General features: G+C 40.6%; 1 protein-coding gene across 2 annotated transcripts in view; it reads right to left on the reverse strand.

Moving 5' to 3' along the window:
* The window catches only part of MINDY3 (MINDY lysine 48 deubiquitinase 3), a 325,101-nt gene that overhangs the window by 101,007 nt on the left and 203,807 nt on the right, over positions 1 to 20,287 (reverse strand). For both annotated transcript variants that reach the window (XM_053714015.1, XM_053714014.1), the window contains exon 12: positions 500 to 572. In XM_053714015.1, the coding sequence (XP_053569990.1) occupies positions 500 to 572 (73 nt within the window). The remainder of the gene's footprint in view (positions 1 to 499; positions 573 to 20,287) is intronic.

Consider the following 20,287-nt stretch of genomic DNA (forward strand, 5'->3'; position numbering starts at 1 on the left):
GAGCTTGAAGGGCCATGTTTCTGGTGAGCCTTCAGACTCTAAAGACCGCTGCTCCATAACCTGGCCGCCTACTCGGAGGAGGCAGACAGAGATCGCGTGAAATCAACCCGATCCAATACGATCGGGTTGATTGACACCCCCTGCTAGCGGCCGCGAATCTGCAGGGGGCGGCGTTGCACCAGCAGTTCACAAGAGCTGCTGGTGCAATGCTGAATGCGGAGAGCATATTGCTCTCCGCATTCAGCGATGTCTGTAGGACCTGATCCGCTGATCAGATCATGTCGGATAGACGTTTCATAAATAGGCCCCTATACCTAAATGACCCTGCAAGAATATGTGAGAGAATTATTTAAACAAAACCAAAAACCTCTGGGGAAATTCTGCAGCCTACAAAAACCCTGGAATGAATGGGAAAATCTGAATGTTGGTTTCAGCAAAATAAAATGTATATCTAACATGCATTTTTTTTATCAACATCAAATCAAAGAGAGATCCTCACCTTCTGGGTCATATGTTTGGAAAATTCTTCTGGCTTGTTCAGAAGGAGACTCAGGAGCGACCAGAGCCATTTCCTAGAAAACAAAGAAAAAGTAAAGATAAATGCAAGATTACAGAAGATTCTAGCTTTAGGATTAAACAGCCGACTCAATTCCAAGGCTGTAATGTAGTGAAAGACTACACCGAACAAAAGTATGATTAGACATAACCACAGTGAATGCTCAAGCAATCAGATATGTATCATATACAAACATAAGCTACCCATCACCAACATATGTAGGAAGTAAAAAAAGAACTACAAAAGCCTAACTAAACAGAATAATTCCATATCACAACTGTAACAATACCATTATAGAAAACATGGAAGAGAAATAAAGGATTGTCCAAAAATACACACAATGCAGGAAGAGCTCATGCACACACACTCAACATGGTTCAAAGTTTCTTATTAAATTTAACTTAAAATACAAGTAATAAAGTGCACTTATGTGTTAGATTTTTTTTTACTATTAAGCACATGCTGGTTTCTAATAGTATCATTCTGTGGGCAATGTTCTCAGCCAGGGAACCTGTCCATCCGTATTGTGGGGTCAGCAAGGCAGATTTTCCTTATGCATTTATAATTGAGCTAGTATTTAGTTGTGCACCCCCCCCCCTGCTCTTATGCAGGATGTGTCAGTCATCTTGAGTGAGTCAGAGTGTGACAATTAAAGTTCCCCACCTGTGAGAGATGGCCTCCTGCCCTATCTGCAGTGTGTTTCATGCAATCTTGAAATTATGGTAAACTTCGGTAAGTTGCAATCAAGCATCATAATAAAGATGAAAATTTGCTCAATACTTGCCCAATAATAAAGTTGTAAGTGGTCTGCTATATATTCCCCGATGTTCAAGTTGTTTGTTTTTTTTGTTTGAATCTAATGAGAAGCACCTATCCCTAACTCCAATACACTCCTTTTACTAACTGTGCATGTGCTTATTTGTTGGGACACCAAGGAATACATGCATGAGAATTTTCACGCATATGCTTTGCAAAATGGGAACCCCCTGTTTATGTCACTGAGTGCCAAGACCCAATCATGGGCAGCGGGTATTCTCAATCAAGCTCTCTCAATTGTACTGCACAATTTTTTTAATCATTTGCTCCAGTCCGACAAGTAAACAATGAATCTCATGATTCATTGTTTACATCAGAGCAGATAGAGAGCTATTGCACATGCATAGCTTGCTCTAACGTGAATATGCATTCCTCTGTACATAGAGAGCAGGTGGGACTGCTCTCAAAACGGGACACTATCTCTAAACCAGTATATATATGAGGGTGGGAGGTGGGGGAAGGAACAAGCCGAGATAAGTAAAAAAATAAAATACTGAAATAAAAATAAAAAAATGATTTCAAAACAAAAAAAAACCATAACGTTTATTTGTAATAACAAGCGGTTCTAAAATGTGTAAATGTACCATCACTTTAACATACTTTTAAGTTAAAAAATTGCTAACAGAAGAAAGAATATTTTGCATATTTTTGTTATTTCAATACAATGCTTTCAATTTTACAAATTTCATGGGGCTAGAAGGGATAGGAGAATTTTCCCTAAAATGTTACCCCTTTCAGAAGGTATATTATTTATACAGGAAAAGCCTAATCAATTAATGTGTAATTATTTTCTCTCTCGGACAGTGTCGGTTATGGACTTTAAACAATAAGGAAGCCTAGATGAAACTGCAACAAATCAACATATCAAAGCAAGATGGTATCACTTTTTTGGGGGTATCTTCTCCACTTCATTCCTGACTTTCAAGTTTAAAATCCACTTTTCTCTCATTTTCCTCTCTTCTTTCCTCTTATTTATTTCTTCAGAGGAAAACAAAACATGTAGATATGAGCTTGAGAGGCTGGTGACGACTTTGATAAGTGATGGCAGTACAAGACAGACTGGGGGTGCAACAGCACTTCCCAGCACACCTTACGAAAGTGAGGGCTAACAATGCGCCCCCCCCGGATGTTTAGGAACTACATTTCCCATGATGCTTAGGCACTCTGCAGTCCAGTTGAGCATCATGGAAATGTAGTTCCAAAACATTTGGGGTGACAAGGCTCCCCCATCACTGCCCATGGAAAAGTATTATACTGTACATAAAACACGTTTGCTTTATGGGCTGTAAACATGTTCTACAAATAAGGGAATAAAGTTCTGGCAGTACTAGTATAAAAAAACTATTTATGTTTACCTGATAAATTTATTTCCGGATATGGTGAGTCAACAGAATCATCAATTACTAGTGGGAATATCACTCCTGGCCAGCAGGAGGAGGCAAAGAGCACTACAGCAAAGCTGCTATGTATTTCACTTCCCTTACCCATAATCCCCAGTCATTCAGCCGAAGGAAAAATGGAAACAGAAGATAACACAAAAGTGTAGAGGTGCCTGGGGTTTTAGAAAAAAAACGGTCTTAAATCAAGGGTGGGCCGTGGACTCACCATATCCGGAAAGAAAGAAATTTATCAGGTAACCATAAATTATGTTTTCTTTCCTAAGATATGGTGAGTCCACAGAATCATCAATTAAAAGGGGGAATCAATACCCAAGCTAGAGGACACAGATAAGGGAGGGACAAGACAGGTAGACCTAAACAGAAGGCACCACGACCTAAACAGAAGGCACCACTGCCTAAAGAACCCTTCTCCCAAAAGAAGCCTCAGCCGAGGAAAAAGTATCAAATTTATAAAACTTCGAAAAAGTATGCAAAGAGGACCAAGTTGCATCCTTGCAAAACTGTTCTACAGAAGCTTCATTTTTAAATTCCCAGGAAGAAGAAACAGCCCTCGTGGAATGAGCAGTGATTCTTTCAGGAGGTTGCTGTCCAGCAGTTTCATAGGCCAAACAAATAATACTCCTTAGCCAAATAGAAAGAGAAGCAGCCGTAGCTTTCTGACCCTTGTGCTTCCCAGAAAAACAAAAAACAAAGCAGAAGACTGACGAAAGTCTTATAGTCGCCTGAAGATAAAACTTCAATGCACGCACAACATCTAAGTTGTGCAACAAACGCTCCTTAGGAGAAGGAGAATTAGGACACAAAGAAGGAACCACAATCTCCTGATTAATATTCTTGTTTGAAACAACCTTAGGTAGGAAACCTAATTTAGTATGTAGAACCACCTTATCAGAAAGAAAAATAAGATAAGGAGAATCAAACTGCAGAGCCGAGAGTTCTGAAACTCTACAAGCAGAAGAAATACCAACAAGAAACAAAACCATCAAAGATAACATCTTAGTATCTAAGGAATGCATAGGTTCAAACGGAGCCCGCTGTAAAACTCTAAGAACAAGGTTAAGACTCCAGGGAGGAGTAACAGGCTTAAACACAGGCCTGATCCTAACCAAGGGCTGACAAAAAGATTGCACATCTGGCGCATTCGCCAAACGCTTATGCAACACAATAGACAATGCAGAAATCTGACCTTTCAGAGTACTAGCTGACAAACCGTTCTCCAGACCTTCCTGGAGAAAAGACAAAATCCTAGGAATCCTGACTTTACTCCAAGAGTAGCCTCTGGATTCAAACCAATACAGATATTTATGCCATATCTTATAGTAAATCTTTCTTGTCACAAGCTTACGAGTCTGAATCATGGTCTCAATGACCGACTCTGAAAACCCACGCTTAGATAAAATCAAGCGATCAATCTCCAAGCAGTCAGCTTCAAAGAAACGAGATTTGGATGAAGAAAAGGACCCTGAAGTAGAACGTCCTTCCTCAGAGGGAGTCTCCACAGAGGTAGAGACGACATTTCCACTAGATCTGCATACCAGATCCTGTGGAGGCCACGCCGGTGCTATGAGAATCACTGACGCCCTCTCCTGCTTGATCCGAGTAATGACTCTTGGCAGGAGAGCGAACGGAGGAAATATGTATAATAGACTGAAATTCCAAGGAACTGCCAGAGCATCTATCAAGAAAGCCTGTGGATCCCTACCTCAGAAGCTTGGCATTCTGCCGAGAAGCCATGAGATCCAGTTCTGGCTGCCCCTAATTGAGGATTAAACTGGAAAAAACTTCCGGATGGAGTTCCCACTCCCCTGGATGAAAGGTCTGTTGGCTCAGAAAAACATAATTTATGCTTACCTGATAAATTCCTTTCTTCTGTTGTGTGATCAGTCCACGGGTCATCATTACTTCTGGGATATAACTCCTCCCCAACAGGAAATGCAAGAGGATTCACCCAGCAGAGCTGCATATAGCTCCTCCCCTCTACGTCAGTCCCAGTCATTCGACCAAGAATCAACGAGAAAGGAGTAACCAAGGGTGAAGTGGTGACTGGAGTATAATTTAAAAGATATTTACCTGCCTTAAAACAGGGCGGGCCGTGGACTGATCACACAACAGAAGAAAGGAATTTATCAGGTAAGCATAAATTATGTTTTCTTCTGTTATGTGTGATCAGTCCACGGGTCATCATTACTTCTGGGATACCAATACCAAAGCAAAAGTACACGGATGACGGGAGGGATAGGCAGGCTCATTATATAGAAGGAACCACTGCCTGAAGAACCTTTCTCCCAAAAATAGCCTCCGAAGAAGCAAAAGTGTCAAATTTGTAAAATTTGGAAAAAGTATGAAGCGAAGACCAAGTTGCAGCCTTGCAAATCTGTTCAACAGAGGCCTCATTCTTAAAGGCCCAAGTGGAAGCCACAGCTCTAGTGGAGTGAGCTGTAATTCTTTCAGGAGGCTGCTGACCAGCAGTCTCATAGGCTAAACGTATTATGCTACGAAGCCAAAAAGAGAGAGAGGTAGCAGAAGCTTTTTGACCTCTCCTCTGTCCAGAATAAACGACAAACAGGGAAGAAGTTTGGCGAAAATCTTTAGTTGCCTGCAAGTAGAACTTGAGGGCACGAACTACATCCAGATTGTGTAGAAGACGTTCCTTCTTTGAAGAAGGATTGGGACACAAGGATGGAACAACAATCTCTTGATTGATATTCCTGTTAGTGACCACCTTAGGTAAGAACCCAGGTTTAGTACGCAGAACTACCTTGTCTGAGTGAAAAATCAGATAAGGAGAATCACAATGTAAGGCTGATAACTCAGAGACTCTTCGAGCCGAGGAAATAGCCATTAAAAACAGAACTTTCCAAGATAACAATTTTATATCAATGGAATGAAGGGGTTCAAATGGAACACCCTGTAAAACGTTAAGAACTAAGTTTAAACTCCATGGCGGAGCAACAGCTTTAAACACAGGCTTGATCCTAGCTAAAGCCTGACAAAAAGCCTGGACGTCTGGATTTTCTGACAGACGCCTGTGTAACAAGATGGACAGAGCTGAAATCTGTCCCTTTAATGAACTAGCTGATAAACCCTTTTCTAACCCTTCTTGTAGAAAAGACAATATCCTAGAGATCCTAACCTTACTCCAGGAGTAATGTTTGGATTCGCACCAGTATAGGTATTTACGCCATATTTTATGGTAAATCTTTCTGGTAACAGGCTTCCTAGCCTGTATCAGGGTATCAATAACCGACTCAGAAAAACCACGTTTTGATAAAATCAAACGTTCAATTTCCAAGCAGTCAGCTTCAGAGAAGTTAGATTTTGATGTTTGAATGGACCCTGTATCAGAAGGTCCTGTCTTAGAGGTAGAGACCAAGGCGGACAGGATGACATGTCCACTAGATCTGCATACCAAGTCCTGCGTGGCCATGCAGGCGCTATTAGAATCACTGATGCTCTCTCCTGTTTGATTTTGGCAATCAATCGAGGAAGCAGCGGAAAGGGTGGAAACACATAAGCCATCCCGAAGTTCCAAGGTGCTGTCAAAGCATCTATCAGAACCGCTCCCGGATCCCTGGATCTGGACCCGTAGCGAGGAAGTTTGGCGTTCTGGCGAGACGCCATGAGATCTATCTCTGGTTTGCCCCAACGTCGAAGTATTTGGGCAAAGACCTCCGGATGAAGTTCCCACTCCCCCGGATGAAAAGTCTGGCGACTCAAGAAATCCGCCTCCCAGTTCTCCACTCCCGGGATGTGGATTGCTGACAGGTGGCAAGAGTGAGACTCTGCCCAGCGAATTATCTTTGATACTTCCACCATTGCTAGGGAGCTTCTTGTCCCTCCCTGATGGTTGATGTAAGCTACAGTCGTGATGTTGTCCGACTGAAACCTGATGAACCCCCGAGTTGTTAATTGGGGCCAAGCTAGAAGGGCATTGAGAACTGCTCTCAATTCCAGAATGTTTATTGGAAGGAGACTCTCCTCCTGATTCCATAGTCCCTGAGCCTTCAGAGAATTCCAGACAGCGCCCCAACCTAGTAGGCTGGCGTCTGTTGTTACAATTGTCCAGTCTGGCCTGCTGAATGGCATCCCCCTGGACAGGTGTGGCCGATGAAGCCACCATAGAAGAGAATTTCTGGTCTCTTGATTCAGATTCAGAGTAGGGGACAAATCTGAGTAATCCCCATTCCACTGACTTAGCATGCATAATTGCAGAGGTCTGAGGTGTAGGCGTGCAAAAGGTACTATGTCCATTGCCGCTACCATTAAGCCGATCACCTCCATGCATTGAGCTACTGACGGGTGTTGAATGGAGTGAAGGACACGGCATGCATTTTGAAGCTTTGTTAACCTGTCCTCTGTCAGGTAAATCTTCATTTCTACAGAATCTATAAGAGTCCCCAAGAATGGAACTCTTGTGAGAGGAAAAAGAGAACTCTTCTTTTCGTTCACTTTCCATCCATGCGACCTTAGAAATGCCAGAACTAACTCTGTATGAGACTTGGCAGTTTGAAAGCTTGAAGCTTGTATTAGAATGTCGTCTAGGTATGGAGCTACCGAAATCCCTCGCGGTCTTAGTACCGCCAGAAGGGCACCCAGAACCTTTGTGAAGATTCTTGGAGCCGTAGCCAATCCGAATGGAAGAGCTACAAACTGGTAGTGCCTGTCTAAGAAGGCAAACCTTAGATACCGGTGATGATCTTTGTGGATCGGTATGTGAAGGTAAGCATCCTTTAAATCCACTGTGGTCATGTACTGACCCTCTTGGATCATGGGTAAGATTGTCCGAATAGTTTCCATTTTGAACGATGGAACTCTTAGGAATTTGTTTAGAATCTTTAAATCTAAGATTGGCCTGAAAGTTCCCTCTTTTTTGGGAACCACAAACAGGTTTGAGTAGAACCCTTGTCCTTGTTCCGACCGCGGAACCGGATGGATCACTCCCATTATTAACAGATCTTGTACGCAGCGTAGAAACGCTTCTTTCTTTATCTGGTTTGTTGACAACCTTGACAGATGAAATCTCCCTCTTGGGGGAGATAATTTGAAGTCTAGAAGGTATCCCTGAGATATGATCTCTAGTGCCCAGGGATCCTGAACATCTCTTGCCCAGGCCTGGGTGAAGAGAGAGAGTCTGCCCCCCACTAGATCCGGTCCCGGATCGGGGGCTCTCGGTTCATGCTGTCTTTGGGGCAGCAGCAGGTTTCCTGGCCTGCTTGCTCTTGTTCCAGGACTGGTTAGGCTTCCAGCCTTGCCTGTAACGAGCAACAGCTCCTTCCTGTTTTGGTGCAGTGGAGGTTGATGCTGCTCCTGTTTTGAAGTTCCGAAAGGGACGAAAATTAGACTGTCTAGCCTTAGCTTTGGCTTTGTCTTGAGGTAGGGCGTGGCCCTTACCTCCTGTAATGTCAGCGATAATCTCTTTCAAACCGGGCCCAAATAAAGACTGCCCCTTGAAAGGTATATTAAGTAATTTGGACTTAGAAGTAACATCAGCTGACCAGGATTTTAGCCACAGCGCCCTACGTGCCTGTATGGCGAATCCTGAGTTCTTAGCCGTAAGTTTGGTTAAATGTACTACGGCCTCCGAAATGAAGGAATTAGCTAGTTTAAGGACTCTAAGCCTGTCCGTAATGTCGTCTAGCGTAGATGAACTAAGGTTCTCTTCAAGCGACTCAATCCAAAATGCTGCCGCAGCCGTAATCGGCGCGATACATGCAAGGGGTTGTAATATAAAACCTTGTTGAACAAACATTTTCTTAAGGTAACCCTCTAATTTTTTATCCATTGGATCTGAGAAAGCACAGCTATCCTCCACCGGGATAGTGGTACGCTTAGCTAAAGTAGAAACTGCTCCCTCCACCTTGGGGACCGTTTGCCATAAGTCCCGAGTGGTGGCGTCTATTGGAAACATCTTTCTAAATATTGGAGGGGGTGAGAACGGCACACCGGGTCTATCCCACTCCTTAGTAACAATTTCAGTTAGTCTCTTAGGTATAGGAAAAACGTCAGTACTCGCCGGTACCGCAAAGTATTTATCCAACCTACACAGTTTCTCTGGTATTGCAACGGTGTTACAATCATTGAGAGCTGCTAAGACCTCCCCTAGTAATACACGGAGGTTCTCCAATTTAAATTTAAAATTTGAAATATCTGAGTCCAATCTGTTTGGATCAGAACCGTCACCCCCAGAATGAAGCTCTCCGTCCTCATGCTCTGCGAGCTGTGACGCAGTATCAGACATGGCCCTAGCATTGTCAGCGCACTCTGTTCTCACCCCAGAGTGATCACGCTTGCCTCTTAGTTCTGGTAATTTAGACAAAACTTCAGTCATAACAGTAGCCATATCTTGTAATGTTATCTGTAATGGCCGCCCAGATGTACTAGGCGCCAAAATATCACGCACCTCCCGGGCGGGAGATGCAGGTACTGCCGCGTGAGGCGAGTTAGTCGGCATAACTCTCCCCTCGCTGTTTGGTGAAATTTGTTCACATTGTACAGATTGACTTCTATTTAAAGTAGCATCAATACAGTTAGTACATAAATTTCTATTGGGCTCCACCTTGGCATTGGAACAAATGACACAGATATCTTCCTCTGAGTCAGACATGTTTAACACACTAGCAAAAAACTTACAACTTGGTTATAATCTTTTTTAGCAAAAAACGTACTGTGCCTCAAAGAGGTACTAACGATTAAATGACAGTTGAAATAATGAACTGAAAAACAGTTATAGCATCAAACTTTAAAACAACAAAACTTTTAGCAAAGGTTTGTTCCCATTAGTAAAATAACAATAATTAAATTTGACATAAAAAATACAAAGCAACGTTTTTATTCACAGTCACTATAAGAATTCTCACAGCTCTGCTGAGAGAATTTACCTCCCTTCAAAGAAGTTTGAAGACCCCTGAGATCTATCAGAGATGAACCGGATCATGCAGGAAATATAAAAGTAACTGACTGGTATTTTTTGATGCGTAGCAAAGAGCGCCAAAAACGGCCCCTCCCTCTCCCACACAGCAGTGAAGAGAAACGAAACTGTCACAATTAAAGCAAAAAAACTGCCAAGTGGAAAATAATGCCCAAATATTTATTCACACAGTACCTCAGCAATGTAAACGATTCTACATTCCAGCAAAAACGTTTAACATGATAAATAGTTATTAAAAAGGATTAGTGACCTTTAACAGAGTAGTTCCGGTGAAATACCATCCCCAGAATACTGAAGTGTATACATACATGTCATTTTAACGGTATGGCAGGATTTTCTCATCAATTCCATTCAGAAAATAAAAACTGCTACATACCTCAATGCAGATTCATCTGCCCGCTGTCCCCTGATCTGAAGCCTTTACCTCCCTCAGATGGCCGAGAACAGCAATATGATCTTAACTACTCCGGTTAAAATCATAGTAAAAAACTCTGACAGATTCTTCCTCAAACTCTGCCAGAGAAGTAATAACACGCTCCGGTGCTATTTTAAAATAACAAACTTTTGATTGAAGTCATAAAAACTAAGTATAATCACCATAGTCCTCTCACACATCCTATCTAGTCGTTGGGTGCAAGAGAATGACTGGGACTGACGTAGAGGGGAGGAGCTATATGCAGCTCTGCTGGGTGAATCCTCTTGCATTTCCTGTTGGGGAGGAGTTATATCCCAGAAGTAATGATGACCCGTGGACTGATCACACATAACAGAAGAAATCTGCCTCCCAATTGTCCACTCCTGGGATGTGGATCGCAGAAAGACAGTTGTGAGACTCCACCCACTGGATTATCAGGGCCACCTCTGTCATGGCTAAGGAACTCTGAGTTCCCCCCTGGTGGTTGATGTACGCCACCAATGTTACGTTGTCTGACTGGAACCTGATAAACCGGGCTAAGGCTAACCAAGGCCAGGCCAGGCCAGGCCAGTAGAGCATGGAAAATCGCTCTCAGTTCTAAAATGTTTATAAGGAGAACTGACTCATCCCGAGTCCAAAGACCCTGAGTCTTCAATGACCCCCAAATTGCTCCCCAACCTAGAAGGCTGGCATGCGTGGTCACTGTCACCCAGGAAGGCCTGCAAAAGCAAGTTCCCTGGGAGAGGTGTTCTTGAGACAACCACCACAGAAGAGAGTCCCTTGTCGTCTGATCCAGAACTATTTGCAGAGACAGATCCACATAGTCCCCGTTCCATTGCCTTAACATGCATAACTGCAGAGGTCTGAGATGGAACCGAGCAAATGGAATGCTGTCCATGGATGCTACCATCAGATCAATAACCTCCATACATAGAGCCACTGATGGCCGAGGAGAGGACTGAAGGAAAAGACAAGAGCCGAAGATCTTTTTTTCTCTGAACCTCTGTCAGAAATATCTTCATTAGTAGGGAGTCTATTATGGTCCCTAAAAACACTACTCTTGTGGCTGGAATCAGAGAACTCTTTCCCAGATTCACCTTCCAACTGTGGGTGCGAAGAAAAGACAACAAGATCTCTGTATGAGAGTTTGCTTATTGAAAAGATGGCACCTGAACCAGAATGTGGTCCAGATAAGGAGCTACTGCAATTCCCCAGAGACCAGATCACTGCCAAAAGAGCCCCCAGGACCTTTGAGAAAATTCTGGGAGCTGTGGCAAGGCCAAATGGGAGAGCCACAAACTGAAAATGATTGTCTAAGAAAGCAAATCTTAGAAACTTGTGATGATCCCGGTGAATGGGAACATGAAGGTATGCATCCTTTAAAGGGACACTGAACCCACATTTTTTTCTTTTGTGATTCATATAGAGCATGCAATTTTAAGCAACTTTCAAATGTACTACTATTATCAATTTTTCTTTGTTCTCTTGCAATCTTTATTTGAAAAAGAAGGCATCTAAGCTAAGGAATCAGACAATTTTTGGTTCAGGATCATTGACAGCACTTATTTATTGGTGCTGTCCAATCAGCCACGACAACCCAGGTTGTTCACTAAAAATGGGCCGGCATCTAAACTTACATTCTTGCTTTTCAAAAAAAGATACCAAGAGAATGAAGGAAATTTGATAATAGGAGTAAATTAGAAAGTTGCTTAAAATTGCATGCTCTATCTGAATCACGAAAGAAATTGGGTTCAGTGTCCCTTTAAGTCTATGGTTGTCATAAACTGACCCTCTTGAACCAAAGAAAGAATGGAACGTATAGTCTCCATCTTGAAGGACGGTACTCTGAGGTACTTGTTTAAACACTTTAGGTCTAAAATAGGTCTGAAAGTCCCCTCTTTCTTGGGAACCACAAACAGATTTGAATAAAATCCCAGACCCTGTTCCTGCGGAGGAACTGGAACTATAAATCCCAGGGCAAAAAGATCCTTGATACAATTTAAAGAACACCTCTCTCTTTATCTGGTCTACAGATAATCTTGAGAGAAGAAACCTGCCTCTGGGAGGAAAAGTCTTGAATTCTATCTTGTACCCCTGAGATACAATTTCCACGGCCCACAGGTCTGGGACATCTCGTATCCAAGCCTGAGCAAATTGAGAAAGCCTGCCCCTAACTAGATCCGTTCCTGGATTGAGGGCCGACCCTTCATGCTGACTTGGAATCAGCCACAGGTTTCTTAGACTGTTTCCCTTTGTTCCAAGACTGACCAGACTTCCAGGAAGACTTGTATAGTTCCTGCTTGGAAGAGGAAGTGGAGGGTTTACCTCTAAAGTTACGAAAGGAACGAAAATTACTCTGACGCCCTTTCTGCTTATTCTTCTTATCTGAGGAAGAAAAGATCCCTTTCTTCCCGTGATATCTGAAATAATTTCAGCCAAACCAGGCCCAAACAAGGTCTTACCCTTGTAGAAAATAGCTAATAACTTAGAAGAAACATCAGCAGACCAGGATTTTAACCAAAGGGCTCTGCGAGCTAGAACTGCAAAAACAGACATTTTTGCTCCCAGTATAATGACCTGTAAGGAACCATCCGTAATAAAAGAATTGGCACACTTAAGAGCCTTAATCCTGTCCTGTATCTCCTCAAGAGGAGTATCTGTCTGAATAGAATCAGACAAGGCATCAAACCAGTAAGCTGCAGCGCTGGTAACAGTAGCAATACACATCGCAGGCTGCCATTGAAGACCTTGGTGAACATACATTTTCTATAATAATGCCTCCAATTTCTTATCCATTGGATCCTTAAAAGAACAACTATCCTCTATGGGAATAGTGGTCCTCTTAGCCAAAGTGGAAATAGCTCCTTCCACCTTAGGAACCATTTGCCACGACTCCTTAATAGAGTCAGCTATAGGAAACATTTTCTGAAAAATAGGAGACGGAGAAAAAGGAATACCAGGTCTCTCCCACTCCCATGCAATAATCTTAGAAGTACGGTCTGGAACAGGAAATACCTCTACCACAGAGGGAACATCAAAAAACTTGTTCAGCTTACTAGACTTCTTAGGGTTATATAGTAGTATCGGAGTCATCCAAGGTAGCCAAAACCTCCTTAAGTAACAAGCGGAGGTGTTCCAGCTTAAATATGAAGGACACAACTTCAGCATCAGAAGAAGGAATTATACTGCCTGAATCCGAGATTTCACCCTCAGATGCACCTGAAGAATCATCATCCTCAGACTTCTGAGAGGAAATACTTTGATTAGCCACTTCAGGATCAGAAACCTTACTTACTGTTGCTTTAAATTCCCTTTTGCATTTTCCCTGCAGCATGGGAACAGCAGACAGTGCCTCAGATACCGCAGAGGATACCTGGGCAGCTATATCTTGCAAAGTAACCTCAGACCGGGCATGAGAGGAAACGCAGGGCACTGCATGTGCAGATGAATAGGATTGGGACGCTTGAGGAGAAAGCTGCGGCACAACTGAAAGAGGAGGCTCCTGAACAGCATCCGCATTAGCTAATGATGGCTCAGGGTCAAAAAGTCTATTCTATAAGTTCTTTCAATACATGAAGAACAAAAAGGTCCTGGGGGTTCCACCTGGGCATCAAAACATAAGCTACAGGTAACATCCTGCACAGCCTCTTGATCCATAATACAAAAAAAAAAAAAGAAGCAAATAAAAAAAATCTAACCTTTTTTTTTATCTTTTGACAAAGGATATAATACAGAACAAAAAAAAGTTCTTAAATAAATGTTCCCTTTAAATTTTCCAAATCAAGAAAACATACCCCAGGCAACACTACACCTCAGCAGAATTGTGCCCTACCTGTCCTGCAACCAGCAGCAAACAGAGGGGAAAAAAACGATCCCGTTTACAATCCAGATTCCAGAGAAGCAAAAACAGCAAGAAGCCTTCTAAACAGCAGACCCATCTGAAATATGTGCACCTCAATTTACAGGAAGTTAAGAAAAGGGCCAAAAAAATTCTGACATCAGAACCTCCCTAAAAGGGGCGGCCCTACAGCTGACAAAAAAGCAATTTTTTTCCATTTTTTTTAAAAACAACTTTCTTGAAAACAGGCTTAAAAACAAACAATAAAACCCCCCGATAAAAGTACATAATCCATTACTAAAAACGAATAAATAACTCCTCACACTAACAGTGCCTGCAAAAACTGCCATAAAAACCTGCACCCTGACAGGAATAAAAAATGTCTCCCTGCGGCGTTTCAGCTGACTAAGTGCCAAAATTTCCCCTACTTACATAGAAAAATAAAACTGGCACTTACCTTAATATTTATCTGTCCGGCATTAAGACCGCTCACCTGGTTTGAGAGAATGCCATCCCTCACATGGACCTGTGGAAATACAGAAAGTCTGAGTAAACTTAGGAAGGATTGTACCCTACAAGTTCCCAATTACTTAAAAGCCACCACTGCCCTACTGAAGAGACTGACATGGGCTAAGGCTAGACCCTTTAGAAAGATCAGAGCAAACTTACTCAGCTTTTAAAATAAATAAATCTTGATTGTAGATCAGACACCAAAACTTCACCTCCTCCTTGCACCGCAGGCAAAGAGAATGACTGGGGATTATGGATAAGGGAAGTGACATATATAGCAGCTTTGCTGTAGTGCTCTTTGCATCTTCCTGCTGGCCAGGAGTGATATTTCCACTAGTAATTGATGTTTCCATGGAGTCACCATATCTTAGGAAAGAAAAATCTAATAATACAGATCATACATTCCTAGATAAACAATTGTGTTTCCCTTAGGTGCCTGTCTCTTGTATTGCTAAATTCAGTTTGACTCGCTGACCCCAATATTTGTTCATGTAATTTATCTAACCATTTGAATTATGTAAATTTTCAGGTCTTGCTGAACATTAAAGTTTTGGCTTATTGAAAGTCTGCCTGGAATCAGAATAGAGAAATACAAACTATCTATCTTAAAGAGAAACGAAACAAAAAAAATATTCTTTCATGATTCAAAAAGAGCATACAATTTTAAACAACTTTCTAATTTACTTCATTCACTGGGTATCTTTAGTTGAAAAACAGGCACACAAGCTCAGGAGTGTGCATGTGTCTGATGCACTATATGGCAGCAATTTTGCAAGAATGTTATCCATTTGTAAATGCATCAGATTTCCTGCCAGGGAATGCTCCATACACCTAACTCTTCAACAAAGAATACATGGGAAGGAAGCAAATTCAATAATAGAAGTAAATTGAAAACTTTTTTTTAAAATTGCATGCCTTGTCTGAATCACAAAAGAACATTTCTTTGGTGGCATATCCCTTTAATAAAGTAACTGTAAATAAACTATTGCCACCTGTACAGTAATAGCAACTCCCAACGTGTTCCTTTAATTTCTAACAATACATTAGATTCAGTTTTGAAAGTGTATAAATTTCCATATTTGTTACTAATTTCTAAAACAGATATTTATTTAAAAAGAAATGATGAGAACAAAACTTTGGAGACTGTAAAACATTCTGGTACCATATTTGTATCAAATGATAGTAAAACAACCACTAGTTAAACAGCTGTATTTCTGCTTAAGTACACTGTGGGACTATTGAGTGTAGATTTGGTATATGTTTTTTTTTATCCCACAAAGCCTGTGTGTAAAAAAACATCACAGGGTTATATCACTCATTTCTGGCCCTAAGGATGAATTAATGGCAATGTCACCATTACACATCCCATGTAATCTTTTTTTTTTTTTTTTTTTTTTTTTTAAAACACAATTTGTGCTCCCAAGCTGTTTGCAATAATCTTTTCACCCTAACATGCCACAACTTTCGAGATAGACATTGCACATAAAGCTACCCTCTAAAGTGTCACTTATGCTAGCTAACCACTCAGGCATTTACATTGATCAATTCCAAACATTGTGAGAGTCCATAAAACATTGTTTATAAAAAATATGGAACAATTAAGAATGTTTAAAAGGGACACGGAACACAATTTTTTTTTCATCATTCAGACAGGGTAGTTTTAAACAACGTTCCAATTTACATTGATTATCAGATTTGCTTCATTCTCTTAGTATCCTTTGTAGAAGCAGCAGCAATGTACTACAGGGAACTAGATAAACACACTGGGTGAGTGAACGAGACATATGTGCAGCCACCTATCAGCAGTTAGTGTCTACGATTGCTGCTGTTGAACCTACCTAGGTAGCCTTTTTAAACCTAGGATACAAAACAATAAAAAATATAAATAAATTGAAAAGTTGTTTAAAATTACTTGCTCTTTGAAAATTTAATTTTGACTTTACTGTCTTCTTAAATGAATATAATAATGGTTTTAAAAAGATTAGTGAATGCAAAAAATATTTGTATCCAAATTATTTTACGGATATGTCAGAAATACTTAGAAGCTGTAAGATCTGCTTAAAGGGACAGTCAACACCAAAATTGTTATTGTTTGTTGTTTAAAAAGATAGACAACATCTATACTACCCATTCCCCAGCTTTGCACAACCAACATTGTTATATTAATAACATTTAAGCCTCTAAATTTCTACCTCTTTCTAAGCCACTAAAGACAGCCTCCTATCACATGCTTTTTCCTTAGCTTTTCACAACAAGAGACTGCTAGTTCATGTGGACCATATAGATAAACATTATGCTCACACCCGTGCAGTTATTTAAAAGTCACAACACAGCACTAATTGGCTAAAATGCAAGTCAATCGATAACAAATAAAAAGTCATTCGATCAGGGGGCAGTCTGCAGAGGCTTAAATACACGGTAATCACAGAGGTAACAAGTATATTAATATAACTGTTGGTTATGCAAAACTGGGGAATGGGTAATAAAGAGATTATCTATCTTTTGAAACAATAATTCTGGTGTAGACTGTCCCTTTAAGGAATACCTTACAAAAAAGGAAAAGGAATGAATAGGTTATGATTAAATTAAGATTTTATGCAGTGAATCATTTATTATTCTAGGTTGGAATGCTTTATATTGTGCATTTAATATTATAGTTCTAAGGAGTTTATATAAATAAACACACACCATGACAGACATAGCCTTTCCTGTCTGACTTCCACCCAAATACTTATCTTTTTAATAACCCTCCACTCCTGATTACAGAGCGAGTTATTTAGATTGTCTTTCCTGCCAACATGCCAACTGCTCCGCAATCCTGCTCACCAAAGAGTTCACTGGGGAGGCAGAGGAATATTCTGTAGCATAAATTAACACAAATGATTTGCAAGGACAACTCAGCACTGATGCACATTTTATCTTTTATTTGTTTGGATGAATGTCTGACATCTCCTGATAAGCTTAATAAGGCAACACATAGGGCAAGATGCCACGGATTACTAATGTTCTGTTAAACTTATCCACATTCAAGATAATGAAAAATAGGAATAAGCGCCTCCCAAATAAGTTAGTTAGTTTATCTAGTAGGATCTTGAGACAGAACTCCCTGAACTACTGTTGTGCGCGTATCTCTTTGTTCAGGATCATCCAAATACACTGGACTATCTTGTCTGTCTTTATGTGTAGTGGCCTTGATCACTAGTCTTGTACATGCTAAACAGGAACTGTAAGGAGATGCCTTGGTATGCTATGTGCAATGTTTTTGTTTTTTAAATAACGGTTATACTTTATGGAAATATAAAATGAGTAGGTGGTTGGTAATTAACATTTTAACAATTAAAAAATTTCCATAACTTTTTTGTTTTACAAGAACTTCAAATTATCAGAAAAAAGGCTGTAAACCAGATGACCTGTGAAGCTTAGAAAACAGTTTCTTCAGGTCATACATTTTTACAGTTTATTGTATCAAAAATTTGGTTGGACAACAGTGATGGCAAAATGAAAAGGACTAACCATTTTGATGGTTTTTTTTACAGTCCTGAATAAGAAAGTATTACTAAAGCCAATGAACAGATCTTGACTGGATAAGTGACTCAATGACAGCTACAACACTGACCGGTTCTCTCACAAATTCATGGACAACAAAATCTATCACGTTCATGTCAGGGTCTAATCTTATAATTAAGATGGTTTACATTAATATGAGAAGCAAAGTGTTTAGCTTTGTGAAATACATGAAAGTACTGATATTTGTGATTGTGTTCCAAGGGTGGAGAAAAGAAGACATTTACTTTAGTTTGTGTATCTAATATTTTTAGATACCGATTAGTGATGAGACACAAAATTAAAACATGATCAGCAGACAACCCCTGCAAAAGTCTATCATTATTCAATCATCCAAGCATATAAAATGTGACTTGCTGTGTTCAGCTGCAAGTAATTCAAATAGAAGGTAAACAAAGAAAAAGTACAAAATGACTTGCTATAATCTGATTGAATTATATATATATATTAGAATTGTATATATCAAGGATAGTACAGTAATGAATAATAGTCTAAAGTCTGTCGCTAGGCTAAAAACGATTGACAATTTTGGAAATAAATAATGACCAGCTAAGATAATGGGTGAATGTTCTGGAAAGTGGTCTCATTCCTGAACGTAAGAGGAATTACATATTTTAGCTGAAATGATTATATGAATTCCAAAACACAAGACTGCATCAAATTGAGAAATGTTTCTCAATCCTTAACACAAACACATAAAAATATTCCCTTCTTTGTTTAGCACAAGTTAAATCCCCCATGGCAACAATGGTGCTATCAAGCAGACGGCTATAACATTCACTTAAGTAAATCCATCAGTAATTTTGAAGTTTTAAAATGAAAAACATAACACATTCCATCCAGTCGGAGAACAAAGTAATCCAAAAATGAAAATAAAGTTAAACAATAAAAAGCATAACAAAATCAATTTAAAAAAAAGTTTGTGAAGATTAAAAGGGATAGAAAGGTCATAATTGAAATCTGCATGGGTGCATTTCAAATTAAATAATTATTATTATTAGTTATTTGTAGAGCGCCAACAGATTCTGAAGCACTATAAATATATAAGCATATACAAGGTAACATTTACAGGGATCAAATGGGTAGAGGACCCTGCTGAGAATTGCACTGTTGTAGTCAGCTCTTAAGAAGGTAATCTACAAACAGCTGGTCTCATAGGCTTACATGCTAAAGGGGTTCAAGGGGATATCAATGGAGGAGAGGAACTGGGGTTAGGAAAAGTTAGTGTAGGTTATATGCATCCCTGAACTGTAGAGCAATTGAAGCTTTCAAAACTATGGGAGAGTCTTGTGGAGCGAGGCAGAGAATTCCACAAGATGTGAGCCAATCTGGAGAAGTCCTGTAGACGGGAATGTGAGGAGGTAACAAGAGGAGGAGAGTAGGAGGTCATGAGCAGAGTGAAGGGGACGGGAGGGAGAATATATCAAGACAAGGTCTGAGATAGAGGGGAGCAGTGCAGTTGAGGGCCTTGTATCTCAGAGTCAGAATTTGTGTTTAATCCTGGCGGGTAGAGGAAGCCAGTTAAGGGATTGGCAGAGAGGTGCAGCAGATGAAGAGCGACGTGTACAGAAGATGAGCCTGGCGAAGGCATTCATTATGGATTTTAAAGTAGCAAGGCGACAGCTAGGGAGACCAGAGAGGATGAAGTTGCAGTAGTCGAGGCGAGAAAGGATGAGAGTGGATTCAAATCTTAGTTGTGTCTTATGTAAGGAAATGTCTAACTTTAAAGATGTTTTTAAGGTAGAAGTGGCAGGATTTAGCCAAGGACTGAAGAGTGAAAAGAAAGATCTGAGTCAAGTGTGACCCCAAGACATCAGGCATGTGGGGTATAAAATAGAAGCATTCTTCTAGTATGCATACATCTTACACATCCTCTGACAAGGTACTGCACTCTGAGGGTAAATGGGCCCCAACTCTGTCTGAGAACCCCTCTCACGGAAGAATCACAAGCACATCTGCATTCTTCACCTTCCTCCAGCAGAGGCAAAGAGAAGAATGAGGTGCCAGTGAGGAAAGAGGTGCTTTATAGAGCTCTTGGGGTTTGAGAATCTTTATCTCCTGCTAGAGGCAGGGAAGACTAGTTCCGAGGAGTAATGGATCATTGATTCTCAACACCTCTATGAAAGAAAATGCAAAAAAAAACAACCCAAAAAACAGAATTTATGTTTACCTGATAAATTTCTTTCTCCAACGGTGTGTCCGGTCCACGGCGTCATCCTTACTTGTGGGATATTCTCTTCCCCAACAGGAAATGGCAAAG

The sequence above is a fragment of the Bombina bombina genome, chromosome 5 (genome assembly GCF_027579735.1).
Source record: "Bombina bombina isolate aBomBom1 chromosome 5, aBomBom1.pri, whole genome shotgun sequence".
NCBI classification, from domain to species: domain Eukaryota; kingdom Metazoa; phylum Chordata; class Amphibia; order Anura; family Bombinatoridae; genus Bombina; species Bombina bombina.